The sequence below is a fragment of the Suillus fuscotomentosus genome (assembly GCF_016647785.1).
Source record: "Suillus fuscotomentosus strain FC203 chromosome Unknown F5891scaffold_42, whole genome shotgun sequence".
Lineage (NCBI taxonomy): Eukaryota > Fungi > Basidiomycota > Agaricomycetes > Boletales > Suillaceae > Suillus > Suillus fuscotomentosus.
Genome location: NW_024539554.1, coordinates 1 through 21835, shown reverse-complemented (window position 1 = coordinate 21835; position 21835 = coordinate 1). Strand labels below are relative to the sequence as shown.

General features: G+C 43.3%; 6 protein-coding genes across 6 annotated transcripts; 1 reads left to right on the top strand and 5 right to left on the bottom strand.

The window, feature by feature from the left end:
• Nucleotides 1-126: 126 nt before the first annotated feature.
• On the bottom strand, nucleotides 127-783 carry F5891DRAFT_1191245 (uncharacterized protein; the record flags this gene model as incomplete). The annotated part of the gene is made up of 2 exons (XM_041367426.1): nucleotides 127-225; nucleotides 292-783. The coding sequence occupies 2 exons, from the start codon at nucleotides 781-783 to the stop codon at nucleotides 127-129; spliced, it is 591 nt and encodes a 196-aa protein (XP_041223510.1).
• A 577-nt stretch (nucleotides 784-1360) lies between these two features.
• F5891DRAFT_982139 (uncharacterized protein) lies at nucleotides 1361-2579 on the bottom strand (the record flags this gene model as incomplete). The annotated part of the gene is made up of 4 exons (XM_041377196.1): nucleotides 1361-1960; nucleotides 2011-2139; nucleotides 2188-2430; nucleotides 2487-2579. 4 exons carry the CDS (start codon nucleotides 2577-2579, stop codon nucleotides 1361-1363), a joined length of 1065 nt encoding a protein of 354 aa, XP_041223509.1.
• Nucleotides 2580-2972: 393 nt separating this feature from the next.
• F5891DRAFT_956124 (uncharacterized protein) lies at nucleotides 2973-3242 on the bottom strand (the record flags this gene model as incomplete). The annotated part of the gene is made up of 1 exon (XM_041375391.1): nucleotides 2973-3242. A coding segment is annotated over one exon (270 nt), but the record flags the coding sequence as incomplete, so codon positions are not given.
• A 626-nt stretch (nucleotides 3243-3868) lies between these two features.
• Nucleotides 3869-4207, bottom strand: F5891DRAFT_956346 (uncharacterized protein; the record flags this gene model as incomplete). Its single annotated transcript, XM_041375401.1, has 1 exon — nucleotides 3869-4207. A coding segment is annotated over one exon (339 nt), but the record flags the coding sequence as incomplete, so codon positions are not given.
• Nucleotides 4208-10730: 6523 nt separating this feature from the next.
• Nucleotides 10731-13618, bottom strand: F5891DRAFT_1129641 (uncharacterized protein; the record flags this gene model as incomplete). Its single annotated transcript, XM_041364418.1, has 14 exons — nucleotides 10731-10749; nucleotides 10878-10984; nucleotides 11080-11268; nucleotides 11334-11348; nucleotides 11378-11536; nucleotides 11601-11780; nucleotides 11833-11888; nucleotides 12057-12156; nucleotides 12214-12293; nucleotides 12366-12409; nucleotides 12463-12659; nucleotides 12720-12899; nucleotides 12971-13090; nucleotides 13283-13618. 14 exons carry the CDS (start codon nucleotides 13616-13618, stop codon nucleotides 10731-10733), a joined length of 1782 nt encoding a protein of 593 aa, XP_041223506.1.
• A 3411-nt stretch (nucleotides 13619-17029) lies between these two features.
• On the top strand, nucleotides 17030-17956 carry F5891DRAFT_1191240 (uncharacterized protein; the record flags this gene model as incomplete). The annotated part of the gene is made up of 1 exon (XM_041367425.1): nucleotides 17030-17956. One exon carries the CDS (start codon nucleotides 17030-17032, stop codon nucleotides 17954-17956), a length of 927 nt encoding a protein of 308 aa, XP_041223505.1.
• Nucleotides 17957-21835: the final 3879 nt, after the last annotated feature.

The window sequence follows — 21835 nt, the reverse complement described above, 5'->3', positions numbered from 1 at the left end:
AGCAATACTTATATACCCTAATTGGGACATCATTGCAAGTGACAATGGTCCTTCCAAGGCCTTAAAATCATGCCAAGTCTTTCAAGCAAATTTGGATCATTTTGATTATTTAATATAATAACACTACTAATGATAATATATGAAAATGCCCCCAATCGCATTCCAATCATTCTCATTTCCCCTCAATTCTTGTCGAATTGCAGTCTCCTTCATAATCATAATTTTCTGGAAATGATAATCCCGGTTGGGAGGGTTCAGTTAGAGATGATACAGATAGAAGATCAGTCTTACTAACCTTGGACAAACGAATACAGACAATGGGGAGGTAGACAACGGGATGCAAGAGCTCCAGGAAATGGGAGTGGAGGTAGATGACAGGGTGCAGAGAGCTCCAGGAGATGGAAGTGGAGGTAGACAACGGGGTGCAAGAATTCCAGGAAATGGGAGTGGAGGTAGACAATGGGGTGCAGAGAGCTCCAGAAGACAGGAGTGGAGGTAGATGACAGGGTGCAGAGAGCTCCAGGAGATGGGAGTGGAGGTAGATGATGAGGTGCAGAGAGCCTCAGGTGAAGGTAAATGACGGGGTGCAGAGAGCTCCAGCAGACAGGAGTGGAGGTAGACGACAGGGTGCAGAGAGCTCCAGCAGACGGGAGTGGAGGTAGACGACAGGGTGCAGAGATTCCTCCAGGAGACAGGAGTGGAGGTAGATGATGGGGTGCAGAGAGCTCCAGGAGACAGGAGTGGAGGTAGATGATGGTACAGCATCAATATGTGAGGAGACATTGGGAGTGGTCCATTGGGAGGCCGACAAGATGGGGTGAGACACTTGCAACTAATTGAGAATGCCTGGACCAATTTTGGTCCAGGCTTTCAGTAATAGTATCTTTAAATCTGTCAATAAATCATGTCAGAGTCTGTCAATGGATGAATCAAAATGAACATAAACGTCGATTCAGACGTTGTTGACGACATAATAATATCAAACTGTGACGCAGTGGTTAGACAAGTTCAAGTCTAAGTGTTGTCAGAATAATTCACAACGGCTGATTAATATTACATAATGACATGTTTGTCATTGTTGTCAATGTCTGATGACATCAGAATAGACTACATACTCACCGTCCAGAAGTCCTTAGAGCATATAATAATTATCATTTTTCTTTCAGTCAAACTCTCTGAGAAATAGAGTGAATTACGAGACACATGTAAGCAATTTGTCACAATCATAATAGTAAGTATCAATGACAAATCATCGACAAATTGAAGGACCATCCATTGTCAGTCTTAGACTAATAATACTATTTCTTTGAGCAGCCAGACCTTTGCACCAATGCCAGGTCCTCGTCAGCAGCATCTAATATTAAATCCTCGGCCCTGACGGCTCCAGCCTTGGTCTTGCACCTTGGCTTGGGCTTGGGCTTGGCTTCTGAATGAGAGCACCTGGACCAGACTCTGCTTCATTGTTGGTAAGCAATCCAGGTGCTCGACGCGAGCCCAAATCATTGAGTGCAGTGGTAGATGGTAATAACTTGCGGTCCTGTGAATCCACTACAGCAAGAGCTTGCATAGCCACAGATATAGATCCGGATGTGAGAATAGGTGCATTCAAGTTGGCGACACAGACAGCTGATGGTGGGGTATCTTCTTCGTCGGTGAGTGGTGACATGGCTCGAAGAGCATCAACTTCTGGCAAATCACCCTCCGTTTCCATCACGCACTCAAAATCCTTTTCCCAGGTATTGTGTGGACTGCTGCTCGCACCTACAAAGTCTGAGCCCAGCGCAGCTACAGAGGAAGAAGTAGCAAAGAGGGAATTATTGAAGAAGGTGTAAACGCTGTCTGCCCAGGTGCCGCTGGTCATCAGAGTTTGATGGTAGTAGTTATGGTACTCTTTGTATGAGATTCGAGACTTGTCACCTACGTTGACTAGCTTTTTGTCACAGGAAAGAACAAAGATAGCCTGCAGCCTAGTTTAGTACATGTTCTGCAATATAAATTTAACAAACATACAACAATTGCTGCTGCTGTGATGAGGCCTGGAGTTATGGCACGTAACTCCCATATCTTAGCTTTGGTTTTAGGCGTTGGAGGTGCATTGGCAGCTAGTGAGGATTGGCCCAAAAGAGATGCTTTCAAGATCTACTCAGACTATTCAGGATGTGTGTGTCAGAAAGGGGAAGAACATACATAAACGAGCTTTGATGTTTTGAAAAAGTCGTCTCGGGAGACACGATCTGGACGAGGGAAGAGAACTAGTGCAAACTTTGTGTATGCACCTTGAGGGTTAAGGAGCAAGGCACAACATGCAGGCTCCAAATCCCGTGCATACACTTGTATGAAGAATTTTGCATTGAGATTGAAAATGGTGGCTGTGCATGACTTGACATCAGAAACCATTTCAGCATGAACACTATTGACACCTTTGACAAACTTAAAAGACAATCAGCAGGAATGATTCACAATTTGTACACTGATGTACTACTTACATGGGAACTGAAGTTCTTATGGGCCATCATGTTGTGGTCTGCTGGCAGAATAAAAAGAAAGATTTCGGCTTTGATGCCATCCTGTATTGACATCAGAGAGAGCCACCGCTCTTTGCTTGTGAGATCGATCCTAGGAGGTGGTGCAATTGCAGTACAAAAATGCAACAAATCTAAATCATTGTTGGACTGGTCAACTGTCTGAATCTGTTGAGTCAGCAGCAGAGCTGCTATCTATATTCTGAATATCTTGAGTAAAGTCTTCGCCTTGGGCGCGCTGAGGCATGGCAGTTTAGAGAATGTAATGAAGAGCAAGCTGGGAACATCTGAATTAGTCAGACACACTTGAAATCAGCACTGTTTGGGTAGTGTCAGACCCTGTTGATGTAATAAGATGGGTAGCAAAACATGCACCCTTATCAGAAACATAATATAACCATCACATATCCACTTGGAAGCGATGATTAATGAACCAACCAACCTTGTGCTTCAAGACCCTTGCACAGTGACAAAAGAGGAGAATGAGAGTGGCAGGTGTCTGGAGTACGTGGTATTGATATAAAAGGCATGTTCAATAGGCGAGATTGAGAGTAGTGACAGATGCATGGAATTTGATGCGGTAAAGAGCGTGGATAAGCAAGTAGCTGCTCCAGGATTTGTTGGAGTAAGTGTCATCACAGATGACCTTGGATGGTTGGAGTAAGTATTGTCACAGATGACCTTGGATGCAAGCATGAAAGCGGATACAAAAAGACGGTGACTGTGTCGTCACAGATAACCTTGGATGCGAGCATGAAAGCAGATACAAAAAGATGGTGACCAATGTGTCATCACAGATAACCTTGGATGTGAGCATGAAGGTGGATGTGAAGAGATGGTGACCTGAAGATGCCCAAGCAGTGGGAGCAGAAAAATTGATGGAGGACTGGAGTTTTGTGTGGGGAAGGGCAATGCGACGAAATGAGGAGCTTTGCTCATCAGTGGGAGTTGGATGGGGGTGGAGGTATTGATACCAGGTGCACAATGTTGGCATAGGCAATGGAATGGGGGAGCTTACTTGCCAATAGGGTATTACTCTGGACAAGCAAAGAGATGGGTGATGAGCTGGATGCACAACCATTAGCATATGCAATGAAATGGATGCGAGCATGAAAGCAGATATGAAAAGATGGTGACTGTATTGTCACAGATGGCCTTGGATGCAAGCATGAAAGCAGATACGAAAAGACAGTGAGTGTGTCGTCACAGATAACCTTGGATGCGAGCATGAAAGCGGATATGAAAAGATGGTGACTGCATCATCACAGATGACCTTGGATGCGAGCATGAAGGCAGACTGAAGAGATGGTGGCCCAAGGATTCCTGCTGGAGGAGGGAATAATAAGTTAGATAAGTTTCCTTTGGACATGAAGAAACATGTCAGTATCGATATAGTCAACAAGAAAATAATCCCTATTGTTGTCAAAATCTGGGACAAGTAAAGCACCATGAATAATTGAATGAAGAGTGATGAATTCAGATAAAGCTGCAGGCCGTGTACGCAGACGAGTGAGTCGCAGGTCTCTATCTAGGAGGCGCTGACGTGGTGAAGCATCCATGGGAAGAACCAAAGCAAGATCTAAGGTGCGGTTGCTGACAATGTGCTTGAACATGAATAATAATTTGACAAAGATATTTTTATCGCAGCCATCCTTGTCCTGCACGCGGATTAGAGCACAGTCATGATGCTGTCACAACCCAATAACGAATTAACGCTGGGCAGAGACTAGGACTCAAACAAAGAATAATCACGCAGAGGAAATAGGCAGCAGGTACGTCTTGGTATTGCTCACTTGGAGATACAAGAGGTTTGAACTAAAGAACTACTGACTACGACGAGCTACCTATATACACATATTGAAACTGAGATCGAAACTGAGTATGAACTAACTAACCAATCAGAATAATTAAAGGTATCGTACGATTCTATATATAACTATGATGTCATAACATGTGCCGCAGCTGCAGTAAGACTCTGGAACATTCCAAGAGTATCGCGAGGCATGATGTCAACATCTTCGGCATTGTCCGATCGATCACGTGACTCTGGTAATTCTACAATAGACGCAATAATAGGAACTTCTTCAACAGTAAACATATTCTTAGGAACAGGCGCTGTGACTGGGCGCTTAAAGGACTTAGAATTAAGGAACGAATAATGGTTTGTATTTGGAACTCGTGACATTACCCCCTCTCTAGGATGAGCGTCATCGCGAATGAAACTAGGACGAATAAACTTCTTGCGCCATTCCAAAAACTCTTGGGTTTCGAACACCGATTTGTTAATTTTGCAGGGATTTAATGCCTTCGGATTTTGCCGGTGAAATTCTTGAACTTTCAACCGTGCATTCTCAAGATTTTCCTCAGGTTCCCATGTCGCTTCTTCTATCGGATATCCTTCCCACTCTACTAGGTATTGGAGTTTTGATCTGTGCAGTCTCGAGTCTAGGACTTTTCGTACTATCCATTCGGAATCGTCTTCTGATAAGATCTCTGGCGGCGGACGATGATGTGGAAGTCTTTGGACTAAGGTCGAGGGGGAATGCGGAGTGAGTAATTCTACGTGGAATACCGGATGAATCTGATATTTTGCTGGAAGGTTCAGGCGGTAATTTACATCACCCGTCTTCTCTAGCACTTCAAACGGACCAAGTCGTCGATCGGAGAGTTTCTTATTTGGTCTTTTCTGACGGATATTTTTGGCATTGAGCCAGACCAGATCTCCTTTCTTGAATTGTGGTGCGTCTTTTACTCCTCTATCGTAGAATCTCTTCATCCGCTCATTCTCCATTCGCAGCATACTTTCTGCGTCTTCCTTCGCCTCTTTCATTACATCCACTCGTTCATCAGCTGCAGGTACTTTAGAATTGGAAATTGGTGAAAAAGTAAACTCTGGATCGTATCCGTAGAGTACTTTGAATGGACTATGACCCGTTACAGTGACAGAATTATTGTGAGCGAATTCTGCTATCGGAAGCCAGTCTACCCAATCATTTTGGCGGTAAGACGTGAACATTCTCAGATATTGCTCTACTTCTTGGTTGATTCTCTCTGTTTGTCCGTCTGTCTGAGGATGATAAGCCGTTGACATGTTCCATTTTATGCCTAGGCGTTTCGACACTTGTCCCATAAACTTGGAGACGAATTGTGTTCCTCTGTCCGATATCACCTGTTTCAGAGTTCCATGGTGTTTCCATACGTTATCTAGGAAAAGTTTCGCGATTCCTCGAGCGTCAACTTCCTTTTTCGTAGGCATGATGTGCGTTTGTTTCGTGTATCGATCAACGACAACAAAAATAGAATCGAACCCTTCGTTTTTAGGCAAATCTACTATCAAATCACAAGTGATTGATTGCCAAGGTCCCGCTGGTATTTCATTTGGTTTAAGCGGACCATGTGGTTGCGTTGGGTGAATCTTCGTTGCTCTGCATCTATCACAGCCATCTACGTAATCGTGGACATACTTCGTCATTGAAGGCCACCAATAATTTCTGGAAATCAATTCTAAGGTTTTGGCACGTCCAGGGTGTCCAGCCGGTGGAGAGTCGTGAAACAACTCCAATATCTCTCGGCGGATTTCCTTATCATTTGGAACGTAAACCAGTCCTCGGAATAACACCAATCCATCCTCCACATTCCACTCTTCGACTCTACGCAATTGTACCGGTGCTGCTTTTAGCGTTTGTAGCGCTTTAGCGACTTCGGGCTCTCGTTCTGTGCATTGCCTTATCTTTCTCAGCAATTGTTTTTCTCCTTGCACTAGAACTTGACCTCTTTTAGCAGCTTTTACAGTAAAAAACTCCGGTTTTAACAAAATACGATCAGAATTGTCGTTTTCTACCCCCCCTCTGTGGTCTTCTCTCCGAGAAAGCTTATCGGCCTTATCGTTGACTACACCAGGTTTATGTTGGAGCGTAAATTCATACTCCGCCAGGAACAGGCTCCATCTGGCTTGCCTTCTTGTCAACTTTTGGCTCGTCATAAAGTATTCGAGATTCTTATGATCCGTCCAGATCTCCACATGGTGAGGTTTTCCCTGCACATAGTGCCTCCACTCCTCCAACGCTCGAATGATTGCAAGTAACTCTTTGTCATGGATGTCATAATTTCTTTCTGCATCGTTCATTGACTTAGAGTAATATGCCACGGGGTGCCATAGGTCATCTTCCATCAGTTGAGATAGAACCGCTCCAGTTGCATAATCAGAAGCATCGGTTTCTATTTTCATTTTCTTCTCAACGTCAGGCATTACTAGGATCGGAGCTGATGTAAACCTTGACTTCAGTTCATCAAAAGCATCTTGCTGTTTCTCCGTCCAATCCCATTTGACATCTTTCCGTAATAAATCATTCATTGGTCTAGCGATGTCTGAGAACCCGAAGATAAATCTTCTGTAGAAGTTGGCGAAGCCCATAAATGCTTGAATATCTTTGACGCATTTGGGTACAGGCCATTTCATTACTCCTTCTACTTTCACAGGGTCCATTCGAACACCACCCTTCTCCACTATCAACCCGAGGAACTCGACTTCTGTCTGTTCGAAGTTACACTTTTCAGGCTTCAGATACAGATCATTTTCTTTTAGTCGTTTCAGTACCTCTCATACAACTTTTCGGTGTTGCTCCCTATTGCCATTCGTGAACACGAGGATATCATCGATATAGACAACTACGGTCTTTCCATCAATTAAATCTCTGAATATCTCGTTCATCATGGTTTGGAAAGTGGCAGGGGAGTTTGTTAAACCGAAGTACATTACGGTTGGTTCATGGTGACCAAACGGCGTTTTGAAGGCCGCCTTCCACTCGTCTCCTTCTTTCATGCGAATATTATTGTACCCCCATCTTACATCCATCTTTGAGTACATCGTGGCACCAGTTAAAGCATCAATTAAATCTTGAGATCTCGGTAGCGGGTATGCATTTTTAACCGTCTTCTCACTGAGCTTTCTATAGTCCATTACTGGTCTCAACTTGCCATCTTTTTTGGCCACAAAGAAGAAAGGTGCTGCCACTGGAGATTGTGAATTTCTTATACGTCCCAGTGCAGTCTCGGCTTTTAACCAATCTTTCAAAGTGTCCATCTCCTTGGGTGATAAGGGATAAGGTTTCGCATTCGGCGGAAGATCGCCATCATCTTTAAGATCTATCGCATGATCCCACTTCTTTCTTTCAGGGAAGCGCTTAGATTCTTCTTCTGAGAAAACTCCCAGGTACTCGTGAAGCCAATCGGGAACCATCTCTTCGACCGATTTCTTCACCTTCGTTGCTTCTTCTGCAACCTTCTGCTCCGTGGCAACCGAGGCTTTATACTTGATCCATTCTCCAGGATACTCTTCGTCTTCTATTTCCTCAACTGTCGCCCTTTTCATCGCCATGTCTTCTTCGTCATCCTCTTCTGTGGGAATCAGATCTGGCACTTCTTCTATCTTTTTTTGTTCTTTTCTTTTTTCTTTATTTTTTTGTCTTTGTTCTTTTTTAGTAATACATTTAATCGGGCAACGAGAAAGTGCAAAACGTCCAGCGTTCCAATCTATCTCCGGGTTGTGATATCTTAGCCAATCTATGCCAATAATAACATCATCGCTTCCTAAGTCCGTAACCATGAAGGCTGCTTGGTCTTCAACATGGTCACCGATCTTTAGACCTAGAACTGCATAATGAGTCATCGATCCAGCGGCATTTAACGAGCCATCAATATTTTTAACCGGAATGGGCCTTAATAATTTATGGCACCAGACTTCGTTCTTCTTCACAAACTTCTCACTAATAAATAATGTCGATGCACCGCAATCTACCAGTGCTTTCACATCTGCTTGTCGGTTCTTTCCCTTCAACGTGATCGGAATGTAAAAATGCTCAGATTTGGATCTAATATATACTTCTGATACATCCGAGAACGTAGATAGGATAGAGAAACGATTGTTCGGGTCTAAGTTCGCAGACTTTGACTTCGACCCCTCTAAAAACCCTTGCCTTCCTTGGAGCTGACCCAAGCTTTGAACCAACTCGGGATAGGGTCTTCTTCTTTTGGCACTGTAGTAGCCTTCACCTGCACCTTTGGTACGACTGCGTCTTTGCAGTTTCTAGCCATATGGCCTTCGCCTCCACAGCGGTAGCATTTGAAGGATCCAGTCCTTCCTTGAGGTTTTGGAGCACCTCGCTGTTTGTTGGCGTCGACGTCCATAGCGTCGCTTTCCCTACTAGGGCCAGGTCTGTATTCTGGGGTCCTGGGGCCTTGCTTAGGGGTCCACCAGGTCGTCTTCTTCTTGTCCGCATCTAGCTCTTCGAAGTTGCGTCCAATTTGGATCGCATGTTCCACCAGTTTCTTCATGGTGTTTTTGTCCTCGTAACGGACATGAGCAAGCTGTATCTTGACACGGTCTTGAAGTCCCATTCTGAACTTCTGTCTCTGGTCATAGTCGGAAAATGAAGTGTGTGCGGCCTTTTGTCTGAAAGCGGCCGCGTACTCTGGAACTGAGGAAGATCCTTGTCTAAGGGATTCCAGTTCTCTGATCGCTTTTCCTTCACGATCTTCTTGCCCCCACATGGCTTCTAAGTCTTCCAGGAATTTCTCCATGGTCAACTTCTCGTCTCCGGTCTTTCCAAGTTTGCTAATGTAGGGTTGCGCCCATTTGGCTGCAGTCCCTTTCATGAAGGAAAGCATTACCCCTATTCTTTGGCCTTCTTGGATGTTGGGCCATTGCGCCGTGTATAGCGCTACTTGGGATATCCAGACCATGAGTTCTATGGAGTCTTTTTCTCCAGTGAAGTCTTGGGGTTTCGAGTATTTGATGGAGGGGGAAGAGTTTGATGAAAGTAGGCTAGCTCCTGCAGAGCCGAAGGATGGTTGTTGAGACTGTATCTTCACGGTCTCGTCTTCTTGCATTTCTAGGCGTACGCCCAGGAGTCTGTTTGCTTCTTCTAGAGCCGCATTCTTGGCTTCTAGTTCTGTGATTCTGACCCTGAAGCTTTCCGCTTGGTTTGCAAGTGACATGTGAATGTACTCGACAACCTCCTGTGGAGTGGATGGTAACACCACTGTCGGTGCAGACTGTGTAGGAGAGTTTGGTAATTCAGACATAGTGCCAGTTGTGTTCTGGAACCCGATTCACTGATGTCTGTTGAAGAGCTGCTCGTAAGGGCTCTTCCAAAAGGGAATGATGGTGAAAAGAAGAAAGTTATGTAATGGAAAACTGAAGCGGTCCCCGATATCTGATCGGATCTACCACGTACTTCAGGATCGAAGGGTTCTTTAATCAACCCAACCGATGCTTCCCTAATACTAACTAAAAAAGATATGTAACTATACTCGATCGAGTGGGAAAAACTAGGGACAATGCAATCTCCGTTCTGAGGGTACAAGCCTAGGACAAGTTATCACTCTTCCAGCCGAAGCTTACAAGTGCGAGTCTCACTAGGGTATGTCGCTAAATCCTCGTAGGTCGAAAGCACGGTTTGTCGTCTAGACAGTTCCGCTATTGACTCGAAACGAATGCCTACGTGCGTATGAAGAAAGGAATAGGTAAAATGAAACTATAGTAACATTGAGCAGGCAGGGTTTTGGGCCAGCACTCAAAGTTGCAGTGACACGCCTAATGTCGTGAACACCTCCGTATACTGGCGGCTGCGGTAAGACAGGGCCTGGTATAGGACTACTAACTACGAAAGATGATAGGTAGGAAAATGCGCTCAAATGAGCAAAGGGATGAAATCAAAAGGTCGCGGCGGTTTAGGCCGGGCAAAAGTATAACGGTTCTGTTTCGGCTGATGGTGTGGTGACTACCAACACGACCAGGCGAAAGAGAAAGAGATGCGAGAGTGTAACGCGAGAGTCGGAGTCTCCTATAGTTCAAACCTAATGTCACAACCCAATAACGAATTAACGCTGGGCAGAGACTAGGACTCAAACAAAGAATAATCACGCAGAGGAAATAGGCAGCAGGTACGTCTTGGTATTGCTCACTTGGAGATACAAGAGGTTTGAACTAAAGAACTACTGACTACGACGAGCTACCTATATACACATATTGAAACTGAGATCGAAACTGAGTATGAACTAACTAACCAATCAGAATAATTAAAGGTATCGTACGATTCTATATATAACTATGATGTCATAACATGTGCCGCAGCTGCAGTAAGACTCTGGAACATTCCAAGAGTATCGCGAGGCATGATGTCAACATCTTCGGCATTGTCCGATCGATCACGTGACTCTGGTAATTCTACAATAGACGCAATAATAGGAACTTCTTCAACAGTAAACATATTCTTAGGAACAGGCGCTGTGACTGGGCGCTTAAAGGACTTAGAATTAAGGAACGAATAATGGTTTGTATTTGGAACTCGTGACAGATGCTCATGGCCATGAAAACTTGGATTGCATCGCAGATAGTCAGTGGTTAACTTCCAGGTAGTGGTCGACTCATATTGGACTTTGAGATAGCGATGTTCATGTATCTTTTGAAAAAAAAACAGCATCAGAGATTCAAAAATGTTGTGAGCTTCTTCCTGAACTGGTTGAAGGTGCGATTTGACTTGTGTTCTTCCTCTACCTGTGCTAGGCTGGTAAGATTCCTCAAGGGCAAACCAATATGCAGGTGAGCTTCAAATGGCTCATTGTCGTTGTCGTCTTCTTCAAGTTCTTCCTGCAAGAGCATAAGTTTACGTCGTTCCTCATCAAGATAGTCGATACAGCTGCAAACGAATTCAGCAACAAAGCTCTTGTGATCGAGTTCGATAATCTATGGTATACACGAAGTTTAAGTTATTGATGGGAAGCAAACTTCCAGAGTAGGCGATGTCATACCTGGTTAGCGATGTCCTTATGATCAGTCTGCTGTAGATACCAACACTTGGTCCATGCTGCTTCTCATTCGGTCGAGTACTGAAGTTGTGAGCGGCACCTTTCACTATGATGTCGTCAAATATGTGCCTTGAGGCGTGCATTTTGGGGAAATTCCAGTTCTTGGTTGCATCTGGATCAGTCTCATCGACGATTGCGATGTATTCCTATGATATAATGCTATTGTCAGTACACTACATTGACAGAAGACATGGAATCAATGTGACATACTTCTAAATGCATCTGAAACTCTAAAACCTTGGCTTTTCCTGCTTTGATTGTGCTCTCTGTGTGCACATCAAGAGATACATACATGTCAATATGGAGATAACTCGCTATGCACCATAAAAGTGCATAGCCAGCTTCATCATCCATGCGCATCAGTACATTTTGGGTGGTATATAAAATTTGCTGTCGAAATCAAATTTAAGTGGTCTGTCAATGTCAAATCAACATGTCGTACCTTAGAAATGGAAATGTCCCTAAGTTTATTACCATCGCTGTAGGTAATGTTAGTAACTCAATCAAAATAATTCAAATTGCACCATCATGTGAAGGCAGTGAATCTATGGGCAATTGAATAGTCAGATTCAGATGGAGCAGATTAGTACGATAAATCAACTCACTGGTCATCAATATTTTTCTCAGTAGCACATCCCAGAGCTGCTGCATGTCATTTAAGCTGACCAAATAAATGTTTCCCCCATTCTCCTATATGATACATGTGAAGGTGGTCCTGCGAGATTGTTTTGTGTGGGTTGGAAGTTGGGAGCCGCCAAAAGACATTCTACAATGGAGAAAGTCAGATTCAATCAAGGATATAATAATGAGTACCAGCCATAACTGGCCGAAGGCCCCATTTTTTTAATGCCTCTTCTCCAGCTGTTTTGTCCCTATTCCATAGTTCTATGCAAGCTTGTGTGTCTTCAGGTGTTCAGATTGGATAAGTCAAAGCATTGTCATACAGCTTATCGGATGGGACAAGGCAAATAGGACATGGGCAACAACAATTCGTCCTCCATATCAGCACCATGACACATCTATTGTTAAAACTGATCAGAAATTTGTCTACAGAAATTAGTATACAACATACTGTTCCTCATAGTCAGCGGATAAGAGCAAAATGAATGCATATAACCACCTAACAATACCATCATAACAGAGATGCACATACCCTGTCTTGGCATAGAGTATAATGGTTTCAAGTAGCTTGAAAAACCCTTCATGCCATACAACACATTTAAGATTCACGTGTGACAGCTTGCCGTCCTCTTCAGAATCTTCGGGAACCTGTGTGAAAAAACTCAGGAGTAACGAGACTGGTTTCAGTTCCTAAATTCAAAGACATACTATTGGTAACCAACCAACCATCCGCCCACCACCAAGCCTGTCAGTGTTTCTGATGTGAATTGGCAAGTTTCCACAATGAGCGAAGACTGGATAAGCTTTGACTATACCAGCGGAAGAAAGGTGCGTCTTGTCTGCATACAGAATGAATGCGAAAGGGACAGTGTTTTCAGGTAAAGATGACTGTAATACATGCAAGAAAGGGTATCACTTAATAGAACCATATGAATGATAGTACAAAAAATAAGTCATACTTGAACATTCCACCAATGATCCCCAGTCCAAGGTTCATGGTAAAAGTGCTCATAATGTGTCCCATCATGTTTATATACCTGCTGCGCATCCCAAACGAAGTGTGGCGCCAGCAATGGGTCCTGTAATAAGTCCAAAGCCCAGTTCCACAATGGGCAGTGTATATACATCAAACATGAGGTCTTTCCATTTATGCTGGGTCGTGATAGTATGCTTCTCGAACTGTAAAGGTATTGATAGCTACAAAAGGGAGATGTGGTATTCTCCTCTTACAGGTATCATCTGGCTGGCCGCCTATCCCAGGCTACAGAAACATTGTGGTGGGACTTGAAGGTAATATTTGCTTGACCATCAACGATTCTCCAGATGAGCTGTAATAGTGCATCTGTGTGGTCCTTATTAAGGGCAGCATTGTGCACAAGTTCGGCAAATTCAAAGTCTGCACGACAGCTGAATGGCTGCCAAGGTTCTTCTTCAACAATAGGCAGCTGCTGATCTTGCTTGCATCCGAACATAGGGAAAGTCTTGATGGAGGTTGCATGACCAGATTTTGGGTGATACTCTGTCTTAAATGTATCGAGATTGGAGTGAACCAAAGGTACCGCTGAAAGCGAGGATAGAGGAAGGGGTGTGGGAGTGTGAGATGCCATGCTGGAGTCTGAATCTGCACCTAGATCATGAAAAAAATGGATAAAGAGTGCATTGTGATCAGTCAAAGTACATACATTGCTGTGAGTCTCCACTGATGCTCATCACATCAACATCTGGTACCATTTCAAATGACAGGCCCACGATAAATTCATCAGGCATATTCTCTGTGCGATCCTGAAGTGACATTGAAGGGTCTGACGATGGAGAGCCAATATTATGCATTGTGGCCGCTTGTTCCTTGAGAAGATGCTTTCTCTCTCGACGTGCCTCTGATGATTGTGTGATAAGAGATATTAGTACTATTGTTTTGAGTTGATAGAAGGACAATTCACCACATACCTTTCCTTTTGATTTTAATTTGCTCCTCAACCGCCTGCGCTGTGAGCATTGCAAACTCATCATCCTTCTTTTTCTCTTGCCTTCTCAAACAACTTTGCTTGTGAGACCATATCCCGTGAGACGAGAATGACTTATTGCAGTATTGACAATGAATCTGGTTGTTGGAGGTCGAGGGTATATTTAGTACATTGGCAGTATACTTGCGTCCCCTGGCTGGACCATTTGTGATGCTTCTGCTTGGCACCATACAGGAGTGTTGTTAAAAATACAGATACAGAAAGGGAGGAGATGACACTGAGAAGATAGTAGAGGCAACAAATATTATAAGTCAGGTTTGTCGACTCGATGTTAGCATCATTCACTGTAACTGTAACATGACAGCTACTGTGTAATAATGGCAACTTCCGACGAACTCAGTTTGAATCATATGCACCGCTTGGAAGCAACTTGGAAGTGCCAAAAATACTTGTAAGCGATACGTGCTTCCTTTCAAGCACCCAAAAATAACTCACATCCTATGGGAATACGGACACAATGTAGTTGTCAGGCATCAAATTAATGTCCCAATAAGGAACACTTGCAAGGCACCCCTGGAGATTTCCGACATATCATCATGAGGTACAGATATTTGCCACAAGATATAAACCCCAGTCCGTCATGAAATTTTAGCACCCTCCGGAGATTCAATATTACATGAGCTTTTCCTGCTGGCTAATATTCTACTTTCTCTTCAGGTCCTTTCCTGCCTGGCAACATCTCCCGACCGGCTTCTTCATATATGTTGTTGGGTCAACATGATGATTGATCCATGTGAATTCCTGGTATGTCCCAAATTCATTGTGCATAGTGCTGAGTGCTTACTATTTCATTGGTGTCACAGCTCATAAGTTGCGACTCATGAGACTTGCAAACATTGCAAGTTGCAGCCCACTGGCATTCTCCACATCAGGTGCCTCTCCCAGTACACTGACAAGCGATGATCATCAAGCTTTGATGAAACCACGTGTAGGCATTCTCAAAAATCATGTGTCCCCGACAAAGCCAGTAAACAGTTCGTGAACTTGAGCTTTAGACTTTGGACTTTGTAGGCAGGATATGTGAAGCTGTACTGGATAATGGATGTGACTGACAGTGATAGGATGAGTAGTGTGCTTTCTCGGTAAACTGGGTAACTTCAGGTAACTTTGCAGATTATGTTGTGTGGAACATGGTCTTGGTGGTGCGACATTATGCACTAAATGTCAGGTCATCCATGTCAAGCTTTGAAGCTTCAAGGATAGTGCGAGCCATGCAGTGGCAAGCACTTGTTATAGATAATTATATAATACATATTTGATAGACTCGTAGGCTGACATGAAAAGAAATGATGCTAGATCACAAACAACAATGCTTGTGGGCTATAAATCCATTGGCTTGTTTCAGGTGTGCATTAAGTACTGAGACCGAGCACCGAAACTAGGCAATGTCATGGGTATCCAGCACCCACTGTGGGTCGTGGGTGTGGGTACCCAGGGGTATGGGTGGGGGTAGGCACTTGGGATACCCACACCCACACAGTGGGTGTATAGGCAACAAATTCATCTTTGCACTGTGATATGTGATTCAACTTTGTCAAATATGCTAGTAGTGGTCTCAGTAAATGGGTATGCCTAGGTTGAATAGCCAACAACTTCATTTTCAATAATACTATCTTTGTCATCTATGTTGATTCCATTTATCATGTTACATGTAAACTATAGAAACACAACTTTGAACTTTGGTTCAGTAGTGTTCAATCCCTATGTTACTGATATGTCAGCTAATTAATAAGATAAACTAGCCATAGACTCACCTTAAATAGCACTACAATTTTCATCAAGATACATAATGATAATAACAACTTGTGTTTGGCCAAACTCATCAATATGTATGTTTATTTTGCTCAAATTACTACTGATTAACAAAATAAGACTCACAACAGGCTTGTCTCAACTAGTATTACAAAGCTTTATCTCTCTCAAATGACTGCCCATTAACAAGGTGAGACTAGCAGTATATTTGTCTCTAGTACTACTACAACATTCATTAGGATATCTAAGTGTGTAGTACCAGTTGTTCATGTCATACCCATGGGTATACCCTCTACGAGTGTGGGTATGGGTAGCCATCCCTGGTACCCATGAATAAACCCACACCCACCAGTGTGGATGTGGGTGGGGGTATCACCACAAATACCCATGGGTATACCCACGTCATTCCCTAAGTAGAACTGCCATTGCGCTATGCTTCACCTCAAGCTAATCCAGAGGAACAGGCTGATAGTATGCACAATTAAGACAACCAGGTGCATGCCAACTTTGACACTGACTTCAATTTTATCAATGATGGCTTTAGAGTGGCTGAAGGATCATTGGAGGAGCGGTATGAGGGTGCCGGGATGTGTTACTCTCAGGATGGCCAGATCTTTTTGGATGTCTTTGACACCAATGAATATGCAGAGTATAGGAAGGACAACATTTTCTACCCTTTCACATCCAAGGAAGAGTGGGAAATCAGTGATTTTCTTCTTCGTTCATCCCTTAGTATAGCAGCAATTGATGTATTTCTGAAGCTTCCCCTGGCAAGTACCAGTCTTGGCACTCTGCAGAATTGATTCTAACCTTTACTCCCTGTTCAGATTCAAAAATTACACCTTTTGTTCAGCAATGCTAGGGAATTACGAAGCTGTGCAGAGATGCTTCCTAGTGGACCAAGCTGGAAGTGTCAGATCATCCCCTCGACCCATCCCACAAAATATCTGATTTGATTGTTTTGGAGGGACCCTATTGAATGCTTGGAAAGTCTTTTCACCAACCCTCTCTTCCATGACAAGCTTGATTTTGTTCCTTGTCATGTTTACACAACAGCAGAACATCTTATGCGGGTGTACTCAGAATGGATGACGGGTGATGCTGCTTGGGAAATGCAGGTATGTGCAGTATTTGTTTTTTTTAGAAAACAAAATCTCAGCACACCTCTTGTAGACTCAGTTTCCCAGAGGCGCTACAGTTCTTGGCACGGTACTGTCATCCGACAAAACCAATATAACTACCATGACTGGTGCTAGAATCACTCATCCGCTTCTTCTGGGACTCACCAACATATGCATGTGTACTCGCACAAAACTTTCATCAAAAGCTTTCCTACTTATGGCTCTTCTCCCTATCCCAAATTACCTACACCCTAATAAACACATGCAAGGCATGCTTGAAGATCGCCTTATACACCAATGTCTTTCAATTGTTCTCCAGCCATTGATGAAAGCAGCCAAGGTTGGAATCATGATGTCTGATCTGGTTGGAAATGTTTGGCACTGTTTTACTCCTCTCGCAGCGTACATTGTCAACACCCCAGAGGCAGCTATGCTTGCCTGTGTATGCAGGAAGACCTCTCCATTTACCATGGCTTCTTATCTGCAGTTCGGGGATATTTTTCGGCATCCCTCTCATACTCGCTCTATCACACTTGATCAGCTTGACAGCATTACAGTCGATCCCAATAATCTCGAGGCGTATTTTGATGCCTGTGCTGAATACCGACTAAACAGTGTTTGCACACCATTCTGGATGAACTGGCCACTCACTGATCCCTCAATCTTTCTGATGTCAGAACCTCTGCATCATTGGCACAAGGAGTTTTTCGACCATGACTGCCAGTGGTGTCTAACAATTGTGGGCACCTCAGAACTTGATTTCCGGTTCTTAATCCTACAGCCCATCACAGGTTACTGTCACTTCACTGGTGGAATCTCAAGGCTCAAACAAGTCACTGGCAGAGGTCACCATGACATCCAACACTACATTGTTGGCCTGATATCTGGTGCAGCCCTTTGTCATTTCATCATTGCAGTTTGTGCCCTCATGGATGTTCAATATTTGGCGCAATCCCCTACTCCTGATGATGACTTACTGGCAAGTATTGACCAGGCTCTTTTGACCTTCCACGAACATAAAGATATTATTCTGACATCAGGCGCATGAATGGGAGCCAAGAAGCCTATTGATAATTGGTATATTCCTAAAATAGAACTCCTCCAGAGTATCACTTCTGGCACACACAATGTCGGTGCTCTCATTCAGTGGTCTGCAGATGTGACCGAGCATGCTCATATTTCAGAAATCAAAGATCCTGCATGCCGCTGTAGAAACAACAATACTGCGAGGCACGAACAAGGCTCCTGACTGTATCTAAAAATGTTGTAGGTCGTGCGTTGCCTAGTCTGCTATACTTGAGACAACAAGTGTGTTCGACCCTAAAGGGGAAGCGAGTGCAGTGAAGATCTAGAGGTAAGTGCTGAAGTGATGCGCAAGAAAGTGCAGGTGTGCGGAAGGCATGGGAACATGCGCACGTATTAGCATGAAGCACGGGAAAGTGCATGCGCATATGCGGAAATGATAGAGAGACTAGACTTAAGTGATAATATGATGCAAGATAAGAGATGTGAGAGTGCAAGATGTAAAGGAATAGATTTCTACTATGTTCTGCTAAGTAGTAAGTGGGTAGTAACAGGTAATTGGGAGGTGCAAAGTAAAGTAAGGTGAAGTCAATAATAGTATGTAATGCTGGCACTTAAGTATGGTGCCTAAGCGCTGTCATGTGGAGCTGAAGTGCTACCAAGTAAGTATGTAAAGATATATGTAAGTAAGGGTCCATGATAATAATAAAAGTGGAACGATATGCAAATAAGGGAAATGGAAATATATGCACTAGAGAGCTTGGTGGACAGTGGATGGATGCTTCTGGATGGCTGGCGCTATAGGGTGTTCAAGCGCTGACCTGCACCAAACTGGTTTGATGCATGAATAACCAATGCTCTCTCATGAGCCTAAATACCCAAGAAATCATTATGAAACAATTTCTCTCTATTCTGAAGTTACAAGGCAGCTTAGATAATATTCCACTTCACTAAGACTAAGATGGGCTGAATATTTTTGTACATTTAATTCTTGTGATAAGAACTCAATTAGTCACCTTCAATGATGACTCAGAATAAATCCCACGCATGTCAGGCAACTATGAAAAATAATTCTCACATAACTCACATTGTGAGAACTCCTTTAAAACCCTAAATACACGGCTCACGTCATTTCTACAGGTAACAATGTAACATCAGAACAAGGCACCAACCAACAAAATCTTGAATATTTCTTCTGCATGATATAATCAGCTTATCACACGATCTTTGATCACATGAGACTAAGCCTTATAAATCCTAACAGTCAGGTGACCTATGACCTAACACCAAATTATGACAAAGGCATATCTTGAAATGACTAAGGACTAATGACACAATCATGATACACATGACTCATGTAAATAGTTACTGGCACAGTCCGAATAAGCCCATTCCTCATAGGAATGTGGGAAATAGTAGCACAGCCACCACCTTTTGTCTATATAAGACCCCAATTTTTGCTCATAATAAAGAGAGGCCCCACTTTAAAAAGCATAGAACTAAGTGTGAAGTGTGATCAGTGTCAGCAACAGTGACAAGAGCTGTTAAGCAACTAACTGAGAGGTCATCGTGAACAACAGCCAGCAATACCCTTAGATCATCATCAACTACTGAAGAATACTTTGAGCTCACTGTGCTCAACAGCGAGCAAGCTTTTTCTTTGACTTTCTACTGGTGAATCTTTAGCTTTCTTTCTTTCTTTCTTTTTCTGTGTTTGTCTTTTTTTTCTTTTCACTTCCTTGAAGTTTAGGTGTTATTGTTTTGAATTTGTTTTGGGATTTCCGTGTTGTCTTTACGACCATCTAAGCAAGAGGCTTAGTGGGAAGACTTCAGGAGTTGATAGTGACACTTGACCTCACTCATCGGAGTAGCGATACTGAGCCAGGGTTTTCTTTGTCTGCTAGACTTTAGTTGTTGAATAGGGGACTTGGTACTGAAAGCCAAGGACGTCCATTCCTGATTCTGTTTAATACTCATCATGAGTTCCTTGGCAGCAGGTTCAATAGTGAACTAAGAGTTCTACCAAACATTGAGTAGTCCTGACCTTTGATTCTACCTGTTTGGGCTGAGGGGGTGATTGTTATAACTTCGCACGACTTTCTGTAATAAGTTTATTATGAAAAGCATTGTTGCTGAAGGAAGGGTTTCTTTTATCATTCTGTTTTTTTTTCATCAGTACCATACTGTCGGGCTGATTTTCTCTTTGTCTTTAATCACTGCCATACTGTTGGAGTGATTGCATTTCGGTTCTGACCTCCCAGAAGTGCTTTTGTCTGAGCGTAGCTTGGAGAGGTGTAAACAGCCACCCACGAACAACCACATTATCAGTCATTGGTATTTGTCTGAGTTGCTGACTGTGGAGATATTTGTTTTTGTAGGTGTTTATCTATAGATCATCTATCTAAGAAGACAGCGCTGACCTGCACCAAACTGGTTCGGTGCATGGACAACTAATACTCTCCTATGAGTCTTATACCCTGAAATACCACTATGAAACTCTTTTCCTTTCATTTGAAGTCAGACTAAGGCTAGGGGAATATTTTTTGCCTCTCTTTTTATTTTTCAAGTCTGCATGCCAGCAGCCTGAATATTTTAGTACATTTAATTCTGCGATGAGTGTTGCTTAGTCAGCCATGGTGATGACTCAGGCAAAATTCCACACATGTCAGGTGACTGTGAAAAATATTTCCCACATATGTTGTCCTGGAAAACCATTAGTAAATCCCTAAATACTAGGCTCACATCATTCTCACCCTTCACACAAAGCAAATAAAAGACAGACACACAAAGGATTTTGGATTGGAAAGAGAAACAGTGTTGAGATGTAGCTCCATTGCATGGGTAGAGCCAATACAACCCTCACCCCGCGTGGAGTCAGGAGGGTTGCAGACTATGATTTTTGCCTCATCTGAGGCCTCCGGTTTGTCTTCCAGAGTGACTACTGCAGCACAGCCTTTAGCAGTGCACGAAGTAGACTTGGTGCAATCCCAAGCCGAATGGCTGGGTCCACCGCAGAATAGACAGAGTTTATTATCCATCAGCCTCTTACGCTCTTTGGAAGTGAGCTTTCTGTCTTTTCCTAACTTGGAGGTAAGATCCAGAGCTTTAGAAGCAGAAAATGATGCAGAAGTAGCAGGTTTGTCGGATTTGTACCTCAAGGATTTGAATGGGTTGGAACCCATCCAGTCAGATGTGGGTTGTTTAGGTGGAATGGAGGTGGTGGGTATAGTTTCTCAGGCAACTTCTCCCTTCTGTTCCCAGTATCGAGATTTGATAGTCTGGGCAAGAATCTTGTATCCAGAAAGGGTGGAAGGTGTACCCATGCAACTGATTTCATCTATGATATGAGCTGGAAGTCCGTTATAGAATTGGTGTCTTAGGGCACCGTCACCCCAGCCAGGATCAAACTTGAAAGTTTGATGCGTAATCTGCTCTTCTGCTTCATATGAAGCAGTTGTTTGGGAGTACAAGCTACAATGTGAAAGTACACATGAGTCAATGTCAAGGTGCGATTTCATAAAATAAAAATGTTATCACTGGCAGGTTTCAAACCTACGCGGTCCAAGAGAAACAGATTTTGACTCTGATGATCACTTGATCAATTTCATCTTTAGCAGGTTTTGAACCCACGCAGACAGATTTGGATTCTGTTGCATCAACTGCTTGGCTAAGGCCAGTTAGATGCACTCCTAATGAATCCATTCAGAAGTGGATCCTAAATGTACATTTATCTGCATTTTGTCAGCTCTAACATTAATTTCTAACATCCCCCTTGAGTCCAATCATATGTGATCCTTCATGCTATTGAAAGAACTGCCTTTAGGATTCACTTGTGAATGGGTCCATTGGAAGTGCCTCTCACTGGTCTCAGCCAAGCAGTTGATATGACAGAATCTAAATCTCT